The 16,082-nt window shown below is 41.1% G+C and overlaps 1 protein-coding gene across 2 annotated transcripts in view; it reads left to right on the top strand.

Moving 5' to 3' along the window:
• jade2 (jade family PHD finger 2) overlaps positions 1-16,082 on the top strand; it is a 197,453-nt gene that overhangs the window by 138,689 nt on the left and 42,682 nt on the right. For both annotated transcript variants that reach the window (XM_060837269.1, XM_060837270.1), the window contains exon 11: positions 11,393-11,510. In XM_060837269.1, coding sequence (XP_060693252.1) covers positions 11,393-11,510 — 118 coding nt within the window. The remainder of the gene's footprint in view (positions 1-11,392; positions 11,511-16,082) is intronic.

Genomic DNA, 16,082 nt, shown 5'->3' with positions numbered 1-16,082 from the left:
GCTCTGATTTTTCTTCCCTATGGTTTGGACTGTAACATTTTCCCAATGATGTTAGGCTAATAGGCCCATAGTTTCCTGATTTGTGTCTCCCTCCTTTCTTGAACAGGATGGATGGCACTTTAGCACTTTTCCAAGCCACTGGAAAGCACCTGGAATTCTGAAATATTCTGGAATTCTAGAATGTTGGTCCTTATTTCAAGGGATGTAAGAGTAGGGAAGTCTTACTGCAGCTGTACATGATGCTGGTCAACCAACATCTGGATTACTGTGAACAGTTTTGGTCCCCATATTTAAGGAAAGATATCATTTCAATGGAGGCCATTCAGAGAACAATCACTAGGATGATCCCTGCTGTAGGGGGATTGTGTTATGAGCAACGGCAAAACACGTTGAGATTTTCCTTGCTGGAAATTAGAAGAATGAGAGGTGATCTCATAGAAACATTTACGATTCTTAAGGAGCTTAACAGGGCAAATGCTGAGAGGTTGTTTCCCGTCATGAGAGAATCTAGGACGAGTGATCATACTCTCAGAATAAAGGGCTGCCAATTTAAGACTGAGACAGTGCCCAAGTGACAGAGCCGGAACAAGTTAGAGACCCAAACCAACCATACGGTCTCCTGCCACCTGTAGCTATGCCTGAATAACATAACAGGATACAGAAGGAAGCAGAGCGAGGTGGTGGACAAAGATACGTCCCTCCCCGATGCACTCAATGGCTTCAATGCTTGGTTCGAGCAGAATGCCACCAGCGCAGCGTCACTTGTCCCAACCGCCTGGATGCAATCGTTCCCTCAGTCACGGCTGTAGACATCAGATCAACCTTCCTGAGAGTAAACCCGAAGAAAGCGATGGGCATAGACACTGCATCCAGCCATCCACTTAGATCCTGTATGAACCAGCTGGCGGAAGTATTTACTGACATCGTCAGCCTCTCCCTCCTACAAGCTGAAGTCGCGACTGCTTCAAGAGAACCACCATATTCCTAGTACCAAAGATAGCACATGCAATGTGCCTTAATGAGTATCGCCCAGTGGCTCTAACCTCCATAATGATGAAGTGCTCAGAGAGGCTGGTCATGGCCCACCTCAACTCTAGCCTCCCAGCCTGCCTTGATCCACTGAAATTTGCCTACCAAGGTAACAGGTCCACAACAGATGCCATTTTCCCAGCCCTGCACTCATCCCTGAAACATCTGGACAACAAGGTCACCTATGTCAGAATACTAATCAACTACAACTCCACCTTTAACACCACTATCCCCTCCATACCCCTCTCAAAACTCCAAAACCTAGGTCATGGCATCACCCTCTACAACTGGACATGATAACAGTCAACAGTGGAGCCCCCCAAGGGTGCATTCTCAGCCTCCTACTACCCCCTGTAAATTCTGAAGGAATGCCATCCACACATTTGCTGACAATACCTCCATGGAGGGGAAGATTTCAAACAATGATGAGTCAGAATTCAGAAAGGAGATAAAGGGCTTGGTGATGTGGTGCAGTGATGATGCCTCTCAATGTCAGCAAAACTAAAGAACCGATAATTGATTTTAGAAAGAAAGTAGAATACATCCCTTATCTACGTCAACGATTGGAGGTTATGAAGGTTGAGAGCTTCAAGTTCCTAGGAGTGACGAAAATCAACAACTTGGACTTCCCACATAGATGTAACAGTCAAGAAGGCACAACTATGCCTCTTCTTCCTCATGTAGCTCAGGAACTTTGGCATGTCCATAAGAACCCTCACCAACGTTTACAGATGCACCATAGAAAGCCAACTGTCCTGGTGCAAAACAGCTCTGTATGGCAACTGTTGCCCCGGGCTATAAGAAACTACAGAAGGTTGTGTGCACAACCCAGACCATCACAGAATTGAGCCTCCCATCCATGGACTGCATTTACATCTTTCTTGCCACAAAAGGCCACCAACGTCATCAAAGATCCATTCAACCCTGGTAATGCTCTCCTACAACCTCTTCACTTAGGCAGAAGATACAGAAGCTTGAACATGCAGCAGAAAGTTCAAGAACAGCTTCTTCCCTGCCGTTTTTAGGCTGATGAATAGACTCTCACTTCAAATATTGTTGATCTTGTTAATGTAGTTCTTGTCTTGCTCCTGTCCTGTGCAGTCTAACGTGTAGCCTCACTCTGTCCAAGTATTGTTTTCACCCAATATTTTCTTGCTTACTATGATCTACCTGTACTGCTCCAACAAAGCTCTTCACTGTACTTAGGTACACGTGACAATAAATCATATCATCATCATCAAATCAAATTTCTTTTCTTCAAAGGGTTGTGAGTCCTTGGAGCTCCTTGCGACAGAGAGCTGTAGGGTTAGAGTTCTTGTGTAAATTTAAGACGAAGATAAATAGATTCTTGACCAGGAGGGGAATCAAGGATTACAGGGAAAGAGGAAGAAGCAGTAATGCAAAGACCAGAACAAACAGCCCTACCAACCATCAAACCAAAAATCTGGATCTGCTACGTAGATGACACCTTTGTCAGCACAAAATGAAACAAGATAGAAGAGACATTTAACATCATCAACAACACCCTCACAGGCATAAAGTTCACCAAGGAGGAAGAAACCAACAACAAACTGACATTCCTGAATGTCACAGTCAAAAGAAAGACAACGGAGAACTACAAACCTGTGTACACAGAAAACCGACAAACACTGACCAAATACTTAACTACGCCAGCAACCATCCCCCCACACACAAATGAAGCTGTATCAGAACACTATTCCAATGAGCCAGCACACACTGCAGCACAGACGAACTTTGGAAAACAGAGGAGAACCACCTATACAACATGTTCAAGAAGAACAGATACTCAAATAAAACAGTGCGCAGATTCCTCAAGAACAAACCACGACAAGCAGACCAAACACAGCCAGAAACCCTAACCACTTTACCATACATCAAAGAAGTTTCAGAAATGACAGCCAGACTACTAAGACCCCTCGGAATCCTAGTAGCACACAAACCCACCAACACTCTCAAACAAAAAATTTACAAACTTAAAAGACCCAGTACAACACATGGACAAATCCAATGTCATCTATAAAATTCCATGCAAGGACTGCCACAAACACTATGTAGGACAAACAGGAAGAAAGTTAGCCACCAGGATACACGAACACCAGCTAGCCACAAAAAGACACGACCCTCTCTCCCTCGTAGCCCTACACATGGATGAAAAAAAACACCATTTCGACTGGGACAACACATGTACCCTAGGACAGGCTAAGCAAAGACATGCCAGAGAATTCCTAGAGGCCTGGCACTCCAACCACAATGCCATAAACAAACACATAGATCTAGATGCCATCTATCAACCCCTCAGAAAACGAATAGGAAATGACATCACCACAAACCCCAGGAACCCCATCCAGGAGAAAGATATAAATAGAAAGCAGGAGACAACAGCTTCGCTTCACTTGAAAGTCGCCACTGATGTTACCTAGCCAGGTAATGAAATGTCTGGATGTCAAACCTACAGCTCAGCGAGCAAACCTACACTCTAAAAGAGGAAGAAAGTTGACGTGAGGAATGTCAAATCAGCCATGATCCTATTGAAGAGTTGAGCAGGCTCGATTAGCTAAATGGCCTTTTCCTGTTTCTTATGGTCTTATTCCAACTAATGTCCTCCAGTTTCTCCGTAGCAACTTCTTTTAAAGTCTTGGATGCAGGCCATCAGGTCCTAGCAACTTGTATGCTTTTAATCCTATTAAACTGTCAAATACTTTGTCCTTCATGACAGAAACTGTAACAAGCTCATTCTGTCCATGAACACCTTGCTTATCTGATACCTTTGGATGTAAACATTTTCCACTATGAAGATTGTTGCAAAATTATGATTTAATTAATCTGCTATTTCTCTGTTTCTTGGTGTAAGTTCCTCACCCAAATCATCCAAGGGTCCCACACTTAGTTTAGCTACCTTTTTTTTTAATAAACCCATAGAGATTCTTGGTGTTTGATTTTAGATTTTTTGCCAATTTACTTTCATTATCAATTGTCTCCCTCTTTATAAGCTTTTTAATTAACTACTGCTTGTTCCTGAAAAGAAATTCAGAATCCTCTGACATAGCCATTAGCTTTCACCACTGCATATGCCTAAGCTTTTGATTGGATACTCTCCTTGATTACATTTGTTAACCATGGGTTCTTCATCTTTCTCACTTAACCCTTTTTAACCAAAATAAACTTTTGCTGACCTTTTTGAAATACCTGCTTAATTTTCTACCATTGCTCATCCACTGTCTTTCCCATTAGTCTACTTTCCCAGCCCACTTTGGACAGCTTCTCCTTCGTAGTTCTGCATTCCTCAAACTGAATTTGAAATTCTACTATGTTGCAATTGTTACCCCCTTGAGATCTTGAATTAATCTTACAACTTGCCAGATCTAAATTAGTTTGTACCTGGGTGGGTTCTGTAACATACGTCTTATGAAGCAATCCTTGATTAATTCTAGAGTATCATTTTCAGCGTCACCCTTGCCCTTCTGATTTGTCCATGACAATTGTAGTGCCTTTCTCATATGCCTCCGTCATTGACCAATTTATACTTTGTCCTACAATGATACAACTGAATGACTCCCACTGTGGACTTCCTTCCCCTGCATTTCTTGCTTCCACCCAAACTGATTCCATGTCATGATCTCTTGCATTTCTATCAATACTCACCATCTCCTGCGGCTCCACACAAAGGCCGCCTTGCTGATTTTTGACGGGCCCGATTCTCTCCCTCGTTACCCTTTTGTCCTTAATGTATTTGTAAAAACCCTTTGGTTTTTTCTTAACTCTATTTGCCAAATCTATCTCATGTCCCCTTTTTGCCCTCCTGATTTCCCTCTTAAGTATACTCCTACTGCCTTTATACTCTTCTAAGGATTCATTCGATCTATTTTATCTATATCTGACATATGCTTCCTTCTTTTTCTTAACCAAACGTTCAATTTCTTTTGTCATCCAGCATTTCCTACACCTACCAGCCTTTCCTTTCACCCTCACAGGAATACACTGTCTCTAAACTCACATTATCTCATTTCCGAAGGTTTCCCATTATCCATCTGCCCCCAATCAGCTTTTGAAAGTACTTGCCTAATATCGTCAAAATTGGCCTTTCTCCAATTTAAAACTTCAGCTTTTAGATTTGGTCCATCCTTTTCCATCACTATTTTAACACTAATAGACCAATGGTTACTGGTCCCAAAATGCTCCCCCACTGACACCTCAGCCACCTGCCCTGCCTTATTTCCAAGTGCAGGTCAAGTTTTGCCCTTCTCTAGTAGATACATGTGTGTGCTCAGATGAAGACTTAAAATGTTGATTTTTTTTTAGTGTTATTACTCTGTGCTTCTAATTTGTGCTGTGTTTTTCTACATAGATTTTCTACCCCTTTCTGTCACTTGCACCTCTACTTTCTCATTTCTTTCTGGCTTTTTAAGCATCCCTTCAATTGAAACCTTAGCCCCACCCAGTGATTAATTTAAAACCCTATCTACAACCCCAGTAATACTATTTACCAGGACACAGGTTCCAGCATGATTGAAATGAAGCCCATCACAATGGAACAGTTCTGTCCTGCCCCAATCAGTACTTGTGCCAGTCTCCATGATTTGGTACCTCTTTCTCCCACATCAATTTTTGACCCATGCGTTTGCCTCATTAATTTTATTTCCCCTATACCAATTTATGTGTGGCAATTAAGAGTAAACCATATATCCATGGGTTTGGAGTCACATGTATGCCAGACCAGGTAAGGATGGCAGTTTCCTTCCATGAATGCGAACCAGATGGATTTTTTCAATGGAGTTATGGTTATCGGTAGACTCTCAATTCCAGATTTTTTAAAAATTCAAACTCTGCTGTGTTGGGATTTGAACTCTGGTCCCCAGAACATTACTATGTTTCTGGATTACCACTATGCTATCCCCTCCCCTGTATTCTCTGGGGTTTAGGAGAATGGAAGGCAATCTCATTCAAGTCCATTCAATTCTTATATTGTTTCCAGTAAAATTCTTCATCTATCTGAAGTAGAAAGGATATTTCCTATGGTCGAGATGTCTGTAACTAGGAGACACAGTCACAAAATAAGGAGCACATTTAGGACTGAAATCAGGAGGAATTTCTTCACTTTAAGTGCAGCAAATCTTTGGAATTCTCTGTTGCAGAGGTCTGTGGGGCTCAGTTTTTTTAATTACTCATGGGATGTGGACATTGCTGGCTGGGCCAGCATTTATTGTCATTCCTAACAGCCCTTAAGATAGTGATGGTGAGCTGCCTTCTTGAATTGCTACAATCCATTTGGTGTAGCTAGACTCATAATGTTGTTAGGGAGGAAGGTCCAGGACTTTGACTCTGGTCTGTACTTTTGGCCACAGTACTTACATAAACAGTTCAGTCTCTGATCAGTGGTAACCTCCAGAATGTTGATACTGCAGTATTTTGTGATGATGGTGCCATTGAATATAAAGGATCAATGGCTAGATTTTTTTTCTCATTGCCCATGGATATTTGGACATAGACTGCTTCAGTGTCTGAGCAGTCATGAATGGTGCTGAACATTTTGCAATCACTAGCAAACAACCTTCCTTCTGACTTTATATGGAAGGAAGGTCACTGATGAAGCGGTTGAAGATGGTTGAGCCAAAGACCCTACCCTGAAGAACTCATATGGGAGATGTCCTGGAGCTGAGATGATTGACCTTCAACCACAACAACCATGTTCCTTATTGCTCAGTGTGACTCCAGCCAGCAGAGAGCTTTGTCCCTGATTCCTCATTGAATCCAGTTTGGTGTCACTTTCAGTTAAGGACAGTCACATTTACCTTCTCTCTGGAATTCAACGTTTCTTGTCTATATGTTTGAACCAATGCTATAAGTGAAGTCAGGAACCCAAACCTCTGGCAGAACCCGAACTGACTGTTAATAACACTGTTGATGAAACTTTCTATCACTTGGCTGATTCTTGAGAGTAGATTGAATGTGCTGAAAATTAGTTAGGTTAAAGTTGTCCTCCTTGTTGTGTCCAGGGCATTTTTGAAAAAAATTATTCACAGGCTTTAGAGTTACTGGCTAGGCGAGCATTTATTGCCCAGAGGACACTTAAGAATCAACCACCTTGCTTTGAGTCTGGGAAGACAAGTCAGTTAGACCATGTAACGACAGCAGTTTCCTTCCCTAAAGAGCATTAATGAACCACATTTTCTTTTCCCCAATAATTGGCAGTAGTGTCATGGCCATCTTTTAAATCCAGATTCTCTTTTTTAACTCAAGTTCCCCACCTGCAGGATTCAAATTCGGGTCCCTCGAACATTAACTGGGTCATGGAGTCATAGAGACGTAAAGCATGGAAACAGACCCTTCTGTCCAACACATTGATGCTGACCAGATATCCTAACTAATCTCGTCCCATTTGCCAGCATTTGGTCCATATCCCTCTAAACCTTTCATATTCACATATCCATCTGGATACCTTTTAAATTTTGTAATTGTACCAACCTCCACCACTTCCTCTAGCAGCTCTTTCATGCACCATCTCTGGATTAATAGTCTAGTGATAATACGACTAAGCCATCACCACTCCCCGTCACCTGGCAGTTTTACACATGGGTAGATGCCAGTGTTGTAGCTATACTGAAACAGTTTGATTAGGGTTGTGGTAAGTTCTGAAGCACAAGTCCTCAGTACTATTGCCAGAATGTTGTGAGGTCCCCTAGATTTTGCAGAACCCACTCTCTTCAATCTTTTCTTGATATCATGTGGAGTGATAGTGGTATGTCAAGACTGTGATCAATATATGTCTCCATGTTATGGGCAAAGTCGAAGAAAATGGTGTTGTGGTAGTAGGTCAGCAAAATCTCATTCAGTGGCAGTAAGGGCTGAATGGCCTACTCTGTTTCTAATTTTTATGGTCCTATAATGTGCAAGGAATATGTTATTCTTTCAGCTATTAACTGGTTCTTCAACTTCCTTTTAAAAGTGAATTTCTACGGAGCCCACAACTGCAGAAACATACAAGTAACAGCCTGGTGATTTTACAGCACTAGCCACCAGAGTTTATGGATCTTGGCACCAACCACTATCGTCTGATACTATCTCCTTTAAGACTCAGCCCTGTTCGCCAGATTTATCACCATCTTTTAAAACTGACCATGCAAATTACATTTTGATTGGTACCACTGTCGAACAGAGTTTGCACGGCAACTAGGGACAAGCAATAAATGTGGCCAGCTCACATCCCATGAACGAATAAAATGAAATTGTTGCGATTGAGGTTTCGGAAACGCACTAGTTCATCTTCTTCTCTGGTCACAACATAAATTTAAATGCTTTACCTAGTTACCAATATGGCCAATATTTTGTATTAAAATTTAAAAAAAATCTGTCAACTAGCTTTCTCCACTGCATCCTTTTAGTGACCATTGTTTATAAAACAAGTTCAGATATTTTCCCAGTCTTTTCCAATGAATCCCTGTCCTTGATCCTTTAAACATGACTCCTCAAAAGAAATTAATGCTGAAGTGGCTTCACAACAAATTTCATAATAATGTCGGATACTTATAAATCCTGCCGTTCTGAAATTAGTGTTACCGAATTAATGTTAATTATGATATAACAGGTTTCTTTTTATTCCACATGTTACTTACTCATAGCAATTTTTTTTTACATTATTAAATAGGTGTGTGCTGTTAGAACTAGTATCAAGTCTTTGTTAAACATTGAATAATGCTTTATAATACAGGTAGCATTGAGACTATATATTGTGATTACAGTACTAATTTATTTCCTTTTCTGCTGTCCCTTCCTCTAATATTTCATTTTACTGAACTTTACCAGTTATGAGAACCTGTTTCTAAAATTCTAGCTGTACCAGTTCAATATCTGGAAGCAAGGAGCAGTCAACTGTGTTCTGGCACACGAGCTATTCTGAAAGATCTGAGAGTTGCTAACCTCTGTCTGTATTTGTGAGAAAGTCTACAGTCAGGCATACATCTGCAGAGTGCATTGGGGGAGCCAGAGAAAGGATTGAATTGCGTACCTTTTTTATTGGACATGCTGAAGAAACCAGGGAGCTACCAACAAGTTTGACTGCAGTTGGTGCCTGATCAATGTAACTAGTAAATAAGAGAGATGATGCTATTTATCAAGAAAACAGAGTCTTCAGACTAATGAGAATATTGCAAGTAATTTTCATTTTAGGTGTGAATAGAAGATTGCCAGTAGTGGATAAACGGTTTGTTATTCACTGAACCAAACTTGCCTTTGTATTGACTTCAACAGAATGTATCATGAAGTGAAATGTAGGATACCTTGTTGATCTGCAGCCAAAGTGAAATGTACCTGCATTGTCTGCTTTAGTGTTTCCCTCTGGTTTTAGTAGATCCAGTATATTTATTTCTGAGTGTCAACAATAAACCATTCCTGAATACAACCTGATTGTACTGGAGAAATTCCCTAACTAGTCTATGGCTTTACTGAAACGCAGGAGCTGATGAAGGATATTGTGTTCAAGTAAGAAAGTGTAAAACTTTTCGAGTTTGTGTCAATAAAGTAGGTGAAAGTACATCACATTGAATGTATAATTCCTTTATCATTGGTAAGTATGACTGATCTTTAGTTATTACTGGTGCCATTTCATTATGTTATGTATCACGAGGATACAGAATTCCTCAGAATAAATCTTTTCTAATTAATCTGTTCAGGGATGTTATTACAAACCTCTGGAGGAGGTGGGACTCAAATTCTGGGCCCCTGGCGCAGAGATAGGGACACTGCCACTGTGCCACATGCACCCTAGCAGTTTCACAAGTTTTTTGTAAATTTTACTTATTTTTTCTAATCAACATGTTGAGGGATGTTATTACACACTTTTGGAGCAAGAGAGACTGGAACCTGGATCTCTCAGTCCAGGGGTAGGGACACTACCATTGTGCTACAAGAGGGCCCTCAGTTTCTCAGGATAGTGTCCTATGCACAATTATTTTCAGCTGTTTTAGACATGGCCTTTCCTCTGTTATAAACTCAAAAATAGGAATGATCACTAATGATTGCACAGAATGCAATTCCTGAGATAATGAGGATGAAAACCTAGACAAGGTCAGCCACAGCTTGTGATGATAAGTAGCAAATAAAATTCCTGTCACCCAAATGCCAGGCTGTGACCAGGGAATCTAAGCAACCTATTTGGACATACCATGGCGTTACCATTACCAAATATCTAACATCAATATCTGGGTTAATTACCATTAACCAAACATTGAACTGGACCAGCTAAATAATATTTTGGCTGCAAGAGCAAATTGGAGGCTGGATGTTCTGTAGATACTCATCTCCTGTTTCACCAAAGACCGCTACCATTGACAAAGCACAAATTAGGAGTTGTAATAGAATGTTGTCCACTTGCTTGGTTAAGTACAGCTCCAAAAATACTTGGGATGTTTGACACTATCCAAGGCAAAGCTGCCTGTCCATTTGAAATCCACTACTTGAGCCAGTCTTTCCCTCCACCATTGGAGCTGACATGTGTCCCATCTAACAGATGCAAGTTAACAAAGTTTCGTCAGCAGCACCTTCTAAGCCCTCATCCTCAACCACCCAGAAGGATAATAGCAGCAGGTTTATGAGAATACCACTGTCTGCACGTTCCCCTCCAAGTCACAGATTTTCTTTCTTTGGAAAGATCATGTCATTCCTCCGTCATGACTGGCCAATATTGTATGTAACTCCCTATTCAGTAGTACTGTAGTTCTCTTGACAGGGAGGCGGTGGCCTAGCAGTGTTAATGCTGGACTGTTAATCCAAAGACCCAGGTAATGTTCTGGGGAGCTGGTTTCGAAATGTAACATGCCCAAAATGGAGGAATTTCATTATTCCACTGAAAACAGAATTCATCAGCAAATGAGAACTGACACTCCCTTCCACCCAGTAGTCCTGTTTAAAACCAGGCAAAGCTCTGTTAATGCAGGCTGTGATTGTAATGGTTATTTTAGATATCACTTTTCAATCCATTTATCTTTATAATGATAATGTCTTCCCAATACCTTCCCATATGAATGCTCCTGTTCTAGCAACTGACACAATACCAAATCTGTCACATCAGTATCATATATTTACTTGGGACCTGAAGTCAGGCTATTGGTCAGTTCGGACTTTTCACGTGATGTAATTGTCTGAACCATTTTGGAAAGATTTTCTGTATCACTCCCTGACCGGTTGATCAATTCTGCAGACCTTTTGGCTTGGTGTCCGTTGGGTGTTTATTAATGTGGAAGCAAATTGGCTGTCCCATAGAAGGCTGATTACTGACACTGAATTGATTGTATTCTGATATATTCCCATGTAAATATCCAGAAGGGCAATAATGTGCTTGTTTTAACAGGTTAGGAATTTGTGCTACATGGTGACACGGAGAGAGAAAATGAAACAATCAGTCTGTAGACTTCAGGAGCAAATATTTCACCATCAGACTAAACTGATAGAAGAAGACCTACATCGAGGTAAGGCTTTGCTGAATTCAAGTAGTTTTGTTTTATATGAATCCTCTTTTCTCAGCTGACAGCCTCTCCTTTGGCCTCAAACTTTATGGATATTTGGTTATAATGTTATAGACAGAAAACAGCTGCTCATCATACAAACGGCCTGATTTTATTTCCATTTAATCAAATACTTTTGAAGTGTAATCACTTAATATTTAGGCAAACACAGCATCTAATTTGTACACAGCAAGGCTCCACAAATAGTTTGTCACCTTACAATGATCAGGATAACCCACAAGAATACAAATTTAAGAGGAAAACCAACATTTAAACTGCATGAGAGTGCTAATTGTTTGGCAAGTAGACATGGATTGATAGTGGCACTACCATGGGGAAAATGTTTGTTTTCAACAGCACTCAAAATAATTTTCATTACGCCTTGTGTCCCTTACATTTTTGTTCTACGATTTGACTGAGATTAAAGCATTGAAGTCCAAATGGGAGTATGTCAAACTGTTGAAATATGATTTAATGGAATGTCCCATTATCAATGTAGTGAGGTGAAAATTTCAAACAAGTGAACATTATATGCTAACAACCTGTGCCAGTAAAGAACTAAATCCGAATGCACAGCTTCTTTGAGTGAACATTCACAACATATATATAGGGCATAATCTCAAAGGAAGGAATGTGTACAGTGTAACATGAAATGACAGTAATTGGAAAAGATTGGGCAGAATTTTAGCTTGAATTTCAGTGTCATTTCCTATTTTGAAATGAAATATTCCTGTCAGTATTTCATCCTAAAATTTATTCACTGGTGACTCCCTTGCTATTTTTATGTAACAATGGATAAATAAAGCTTGCATTTCTATAACAGTATGTTGTTCCCACAAGATCAATTATTTTTAAAGTACAATCCAAGTATATGTTGCAGCTATTTCCCTGTAGCTACATCCTATAAGTTGCATGAAACTATTTAGTTGATTTGTTTCAGTGGTATTAGCTGAGTAATGAACGCTGTCTGTGACCCCAGGAGAATCTCTGCTTTTCTTCAAAAGTATGTGCTGAGATGTAGATGAGCAGAGAGAATTAAGGGTCCAAGAATAGAAACCATTGCAAACTAAATGGTGGATTTACAAAAAAATTAAAGACTAATGGAATCCTGGATAACTCAGTAGAGACTGGAATAAAAAGAGTTGGAAGTTACATTTCAACAGAGAGCCATCAATTGAGATCCCCATCTGGAATCTATCCTAAGCGACTTCCAGAGGGACGATATGATGGCCTTGAATTGGATACAGCCCACAGACTCACAGAAGTGTGATAGCAGAGAGGAGGCCATTTGATCCGTCATGTCTGCACCAGCTTTCCAGTCAAGCACTGTGACTAAGTGCCATTCTCTTGTCTTTTCCCTTGCCATTAAATAACCATCCCACACCCTTTTTCTTGATGGAACCTGCCTTCATCACAGTACATTCCAGATTTACCAAAATGGTATTACAGCTATAGGATTAAATTATCAGGACAAGTTGCACAGACCTGTAGTCCCATAGATATAGAACATTAACGTGTGAGCGAAGTGTTTAAATAGCTCCAATGTTTTAATGGGGTAAATAGGGAAAATCTATTTCCCCTCATAGAATAACCCGAAACAAGGGTGCATCATGTGGACAAAAAATACTCTTAAGGAGTGATGCCAGGAAGCATGTCTTTCCTCAATGAAAATCTAGAAGTTATCTCCACAATCCTACTGGCGTTAAAAAAAAATGCTGCTGAACCAAGGCTGACTGAAACTTTCAAAATAAAGGTTGTTAGTTGGGGTATTGACAGTTAGTAAAACAAGAAATGTAGCTGAAATTAAGCTATATAGATCAGTCAGGACTAATTGAATATTGTCTTGGACAAGCATGAAGAGCTGAATGGCTTCCTCTCTGTTCATTTGGATTGATCGTATCCTCCAGAACAGACAGAGGTTTATGTCTCATAAGGAGAGCTCTGTCCCTGGCAATCCTGCAGGTTGTTCAATGTTGCAATGGTCTGTAATCTTCGCTTCTGAGCTCAAACTTGATTGCTCAATATTCTGATTAGTCAACCTAAGTTAAACATAAATAAACAAATTTAACAGCTGAAAATGTGTTGCTGGAAAAGCGCAGCAGGTCAGGCAGCATCCAAGGAGCAGGAGAATCGACGTTTTGGGCATGAGCCCTTCTTCAGGAATGAGGAAAGTGTGCCAAACAGGCTAAGATAAAAGGTAGGAAGGAGGGACTTGGGGGAGAGGCGTTGGAAATGCGATAGGTGGAAGGAGGTTAAGGTGAGGATGATAAGGTGAGGGTCATAGGCCAGAGTGGGGGTGGGGGTGGGGGCAGTGAGGCCAGGAAGAAGATTGCAGGTTAGGAAGGTGGTGCTGAGTTCGAGGGTTGGGTCTGAGACAAGGTGGGGGGAGGGAAATGAGGAAACTGGAGAAATCTGAGTTCATCCCTTGTGGTTGGAGCGTTCCTAGGCGGAAGATGAGGCGCTCTTCCTCCAGCCGTCGTGTTGCTGCACATTTTTAGCTCTGATCTCCAGCATCTGCAGTCCTGACTTTTTCCCAAACAAATTTAACAAGTAGTTTATCGCATTGCAATATTTTGGATATTGTTAGAAATTTGTTAGCCAATAGAATATTTGCACACAACATGAAGGTGCACAGCATTTTGAGCCATCTTGATGTTATATTTATACCAAAATAGAACAAAATAACTGGTAGTTTAAATGTAGCAATAACTTTAGTTGTGAAGAGGCCCAAGCCAGCTTCATTTGTTCAGACATTCTTTATCATGAGCTCATTTTAACAGTGGGATAACAAGTTGTTTCTTATGTTATGTATTTACTTCTCTGCTGGTATTTCATATATATATGTCTGTTGTCTTGTTTTAGGTAATCTGTTGTTTACAAACAGTCATTTACTGCTTTTCCTTTATTTGTTCATGGGATATGGGCACAACTGGCAAGGTCAGCATTTGTGACCCATCGTTAAACCCTACTTCCCTCAGGACGCCATTCTGCCTGAGAACTGAGACAGTAACTTTGAACTCTCAGATTGCATGCATACATTGCAGTCAACCTCCATTCTTATCCTCTTAATTTCCACACTACGGCAACAACTTGCATTATTTAATTTTTTGGAGAATGATTCCATGAAGAGGTACAGGACCATCATGAAAGCAAATTTAACACCAAACTGGATATGATATAAGTACTAGGTAAAAACAATGACTGCAGATGCTGGAAACCAGATTCTGGAATAGAGTGGTGCTGGAAAAGCACAGCAGTTAAGGCAGCATCCAAGGAGTAGGAAAGTCGACTTTTCGGGCAAAAGCCCTTCATCAGGAATACAGGCAGAGTGCTGGAAAGGTGGAAAGATAAATGAGAGGAGGATAGGGATGGGGATAAGGTAGCATAGAGTACAATAGGGTGAGTGGGGGTGGGGATAAAGGTGATAGTTCAGGGAGGAGTTGGGGGGAAGGTAGCAAAGAGTACAGTAGGTGGATGGGTGTGGGATGAAGATGTTAGGTCAGAGGGAGGAGATGTGGGTGCAGGTTTTGCAATTCCTGCGGTGGCAGGGGAAAGTGCCAGGACGGGTGGGTGGGTTGTTGGGGGGCATGGACCCAACCAGGTAGTCACAGAGGGAATGGTCTTTGCGGAAGGTGGAAAGGGGTGGGGAGGGAAATATATCCCTGGTGGTGGGGTCGGTTTGGAGGTGGTGGAAATGTCATTGGATGATTTGGTTTATGCGAAGATTGGTAGGGTGGAAGGTGAGCACCAGGGGTGTTCTGTCCTTGTTACGGTTGGAGGGGTGGAGTCTGAGGGCAGAGGTGCGGGATGTGGACGAGATGCGTTGGAGGGCCTCTTTAACCACATGGGAAGAGAAATTGTGGTCTCTAAAGAAGGAGGCCATCTGGTGTGTTCTGTGGTGGTATGAGTACACCTGGCTAATGTTTAGACAGAGGCGTATGTTTTAAAGAAGGTCTTGAGGACAGAGAGAGAGGGGGAAAAGTAGATTCAGGAAGTAACTGCTGAGCGGAGGTCTGCTTAGTACAGAGTGGAGATGGAAACTGGGACCAAGCTGGACAGTTCAGGCTGAAATATTAGTAGGCACATTTATGACTCTTTAAGTTTTGAGGGCCTCATATCTAAGGAAAGATATACTGGTATTGGAGGCAGTCAAGTGAAGGTTCACTCAACTGACAGCAGATATAGAGGTACTGTTTTATTAGAAAAGATTGAGGAGGTTGGGCCTATAATCATTGGAGTTTAGAAGACTGAGAGGCAACCTTATTGAAACATAAAAGATTATTCAGGGACTTGACAGGATAGGTGAAGGAAGGTTGTCTCCCTGGTGACAGACTTGAGAACAGAGACAATAATCTCAGAATAAGGGGTTACCCATTTAAGATAGAGGTCTGGAGGAATTTCTTCTGAGTTGGTAGTGAGTCTAGTATTCTTTACCACAGAGGGCTGTCAAAACTGGGTCATTAATTATATTGAAGGCTGAAATAGACTCTTAATCAGTGAGGCAATCAAAGGTTATAGAGAAATGGCAAGAAAATG

The sequence above is a fragment of the Hemiscyllium ocellatum genome, chromosome 16 (assembly GCF_020745735.1).
Source record: "Hemiscyllium ocellatum isolate sHemOce1 chromosome 16, sHemOce1.pat.X.cur, whole genome shotgun sequence".
Classification (NCBI taxonomy): Eukaryota; Metazoa; Chordata; class Chondrichthyes; order Orectolobiformes; family Hemiscylliidae; genus Hemiscyllium; species Hemiscyllium ocellatum.
Note: the sequence above shows the minus strand (reverse complement) of the source record. Positions and strands in the feature narration are given on the sequence as shown.